The following is a 2,540-nucleotide window of genomic DNA, read 5'->3' as shown; positions in this document are numbered from 1 at the left end:
CTACAGTCTTGATTTTGAAGTCTGCAGGAATGACTTGAGATTTAAGTAAGTCTTTGGTGCCTGTGAACAGAATGCCAAGGACAAAGACATAAACAAAACGAGCTTCAACAATACCCTTTGAAATGTCTTTGTTGTCCTGCTGCCACAAAGACAGCACATTTCCAATGGCCGCCCTGTAGCAATAGATGCCCAGCAGCCCAAGCGCCAAGGCCACCTTGGACACGGGGGAGCACCCTCTCTGAATCAACACGAAAATCACAAGGAGGGAAAGGGCAGCCAAAACAGAGAGCTCAGCTTTGTGATCAGAGCTGGTAAGCCAGTGGCCAAGGTCAGGCCGGTGGGCCCACTGCAAGCCTGTCTGGTTTAGCGACCACAGCAGCCGGCAGCAGGTCAGTATCAGCCACGGACTTGCCAGCACCATCCACTTGTCCTGGCCTCTCAGCACTTCACGGGGAGAGGGGCTCTCACAGTCTTTGTTGTGCCTGGATGCCTTGCAGCCTGTCCTATCTTGCAACGCTGGGATCGTGCCATCAAGACCTTGCCCAACGTGGAAGCAACACTGAGGCTCATAGTCATCTTGCAGAAAGTAGTTTCTATAGATTTCTTGACTCAGGACTAGACACAGGGTGTTAACAAGGAAGTACCAGGTCTGGTGCTCCTCCTCCACGAAGCTGCTGGCACCCAGACTCAAGACGTGGCCTACCGTCCCTAACAAAATAAGAAGGTCTAACTCTGACCACCTTGAGTTGGAATGATCTGGATTCTGTAAAAAGGAAAATGTATTTTGTAAGGAATAATCTGAAAACTATACACATCTTGCTGCATGTTCTTAAAGTCCTTGCTTACAACAAATCATCCCCCATGACAGACACCTGTGTTCCCCATGCCCAGCACCTACTTCCCTAACCTGGATCAGCCCCCTCTACTTCAGTGGGATGACCCTTCCTCCTGGGACACAGACTGGGGGTGTCAAGACACCTCGCCCCAGCCAGGGGGCATGGACAGTGTGGTCATCAGCTGTCCCCACCCTGGACTGCAAGTCCCAGGCTGAGTGGCAAAGAAGCTGAAAATGGCTAGAACCCTCTGGGTAGTGCTGGAACCCAAAAAGCTCGCCTGGCAGCTTCTGGCACTGACCCTTCATGCACCCGTTCCACGTCCTTGTGAAGCCTGGGTCTTCAGTCAGCTACAGCTAGTTCTGCTGCTTGAAACCAAAGAACCCTGATGACACATTCCACCAAACCAGACATCTAATTTCTCCATGAACTTTCTAGAAATCCAGTTTCCAATAAAATGGTTAATTCTGTTGAAATGACAAAATTGGCATCAAGCACTATCCCTTAAATACATTAACTTATAACATTTAAAATGAAAGATGAGGACTCTAATACTGTCATGTACTCTTTGATAACCATGTGTGCTGTGCAGCTCGGTACAGCAGAGAGGGAGACACCATGAGCCCAGCCAGGCCCTGGGGGTGCAGATGTGCATGAAGTCAAGCCCGATGATGACACAGGCAGCACCTCAGACATACAGGAAAGGGCCTCTGATTGTCCTGATGGGGCAGGCAGATGGGAAGCTGCACAGGGTGAGGTTCCAGTGTGTCCTGGAGTCACTGCAGTGGGTCTCTTGATAGTGGGCACTGTGGGCCTGACTGCAACTGTCCACCCATTCCACACCACCCACCACCACCACCAAGTAATGAATGAAGGTGTCGGGGGACAAAGACTCTTAACAACTCCTATGGAAAATGTCAGCTATGAAAAGACAACTGCGATAACATGAATGGCCAAAGAAACCAGAAACACCAGATAAAAGAGCATAGAAAATACAGGGGACGACAGCGGAACCTCCAGCTCAGCCTTTCTGCACAGTGCCTGTGGGATGCTGAGAAGCAGCAGGGTGAGAACCTCCAAAACCACGACAGTCCCCGCAAGCATGGAGTAGAGGTCATACTGGGCCACTTGTGTGCTCAGGGACAGACTCAGGGTCTTCAGAGCATCCAGGTACTGCCTGAGAACCTTGGTCCCCAGATTGAAAAGGACTTCTGAATGATTTTCCTGCAAGTACAGTTTAATCCAGTTCCCATGCAACCGTTCTGACATTTTAAACTGCTCATATCCAGGATCTTTTTCATATGATGGTACGTTCTCTTGCAACAATTTGCTAAGCTGCACTGTATTTAACTGTAAAAATCTCAACTGTTCTCTCATTGGTTTTCCTTCTACAACTGGGAATAAAAGACTCCCTACACTGTCTTTTGGAATCGGCATACCAAGTCCTACTGCTAGTGTTGCAGCCAAATCAGTCTGTTGGACGTGCTTTGGATGTCGGAGGTCACCAGGTTTCCTTTCAAATGCAGAACTGATTAAAATCAGAGGTGTGTTCACTTCCCCTATGGAAGAGGCCCCATGACTTCCTGTTTCAGACATGCCATGATCACCACAAAGAACCAGCAGATTGGGCAAAACAGTGTCTCTCTCCTTGGAGAGCAGTGAGGTATGGATCTTCATCAGGACACTGTCCATCTCGCTGAGCTTGCG

At 49.3% G+C, this 2,540-nt stretch overlaps 1 protein-coding gene across 1 annotated transcript in view; it reads right to left on the bottom strand.

Annotated features, from left to right (window-relative positions):
• LOC103602807 (GPI ethanolamine phosphate transferase 2-like) overlaps nucleotides 1–2,540 on the bottom strand; it is a 22,778-nt gene that overhangs the window by 6,195 nt on the left and 14,043 nt on the right. Inside the window, exons 2-3 of the mRNA XM_008587247.1 lie at nucleotides 1,770–2,534; nucleotides 5–805 (exon numbers count right to left, since the gene is read on the bottom strand). Of these exons, the coding sequence (XP_008585469.1) occupies nucleotides 5–805; nucleotides 1,770–2,534 (1,566 nt within the window). The remainder of the gene's footprint in view (nucleotides 1–4; nucleotides 806–1,769; nucleotides 2,535–2,540) is intronic.

This window comes from Galeopterus variegatus, unplaced genomic scaffold (assembly GCF_000696425.1).
Source record: "Galeopterus variegatus unplaced genomic scaffold, G_variegatus-3.0.2 Scaffold4315, whole genome shotgun sequence".
NCBI classification, from domain to species: Eukaryota; Metazoa; Chordata; class Mammalia; order Dermoptera; family Cynocephalidae; genus Galeopterus; species Galeopterus variegatus.
This window is presented reverse-complemented; position numbering and strand designations above follow the sequence as displayed.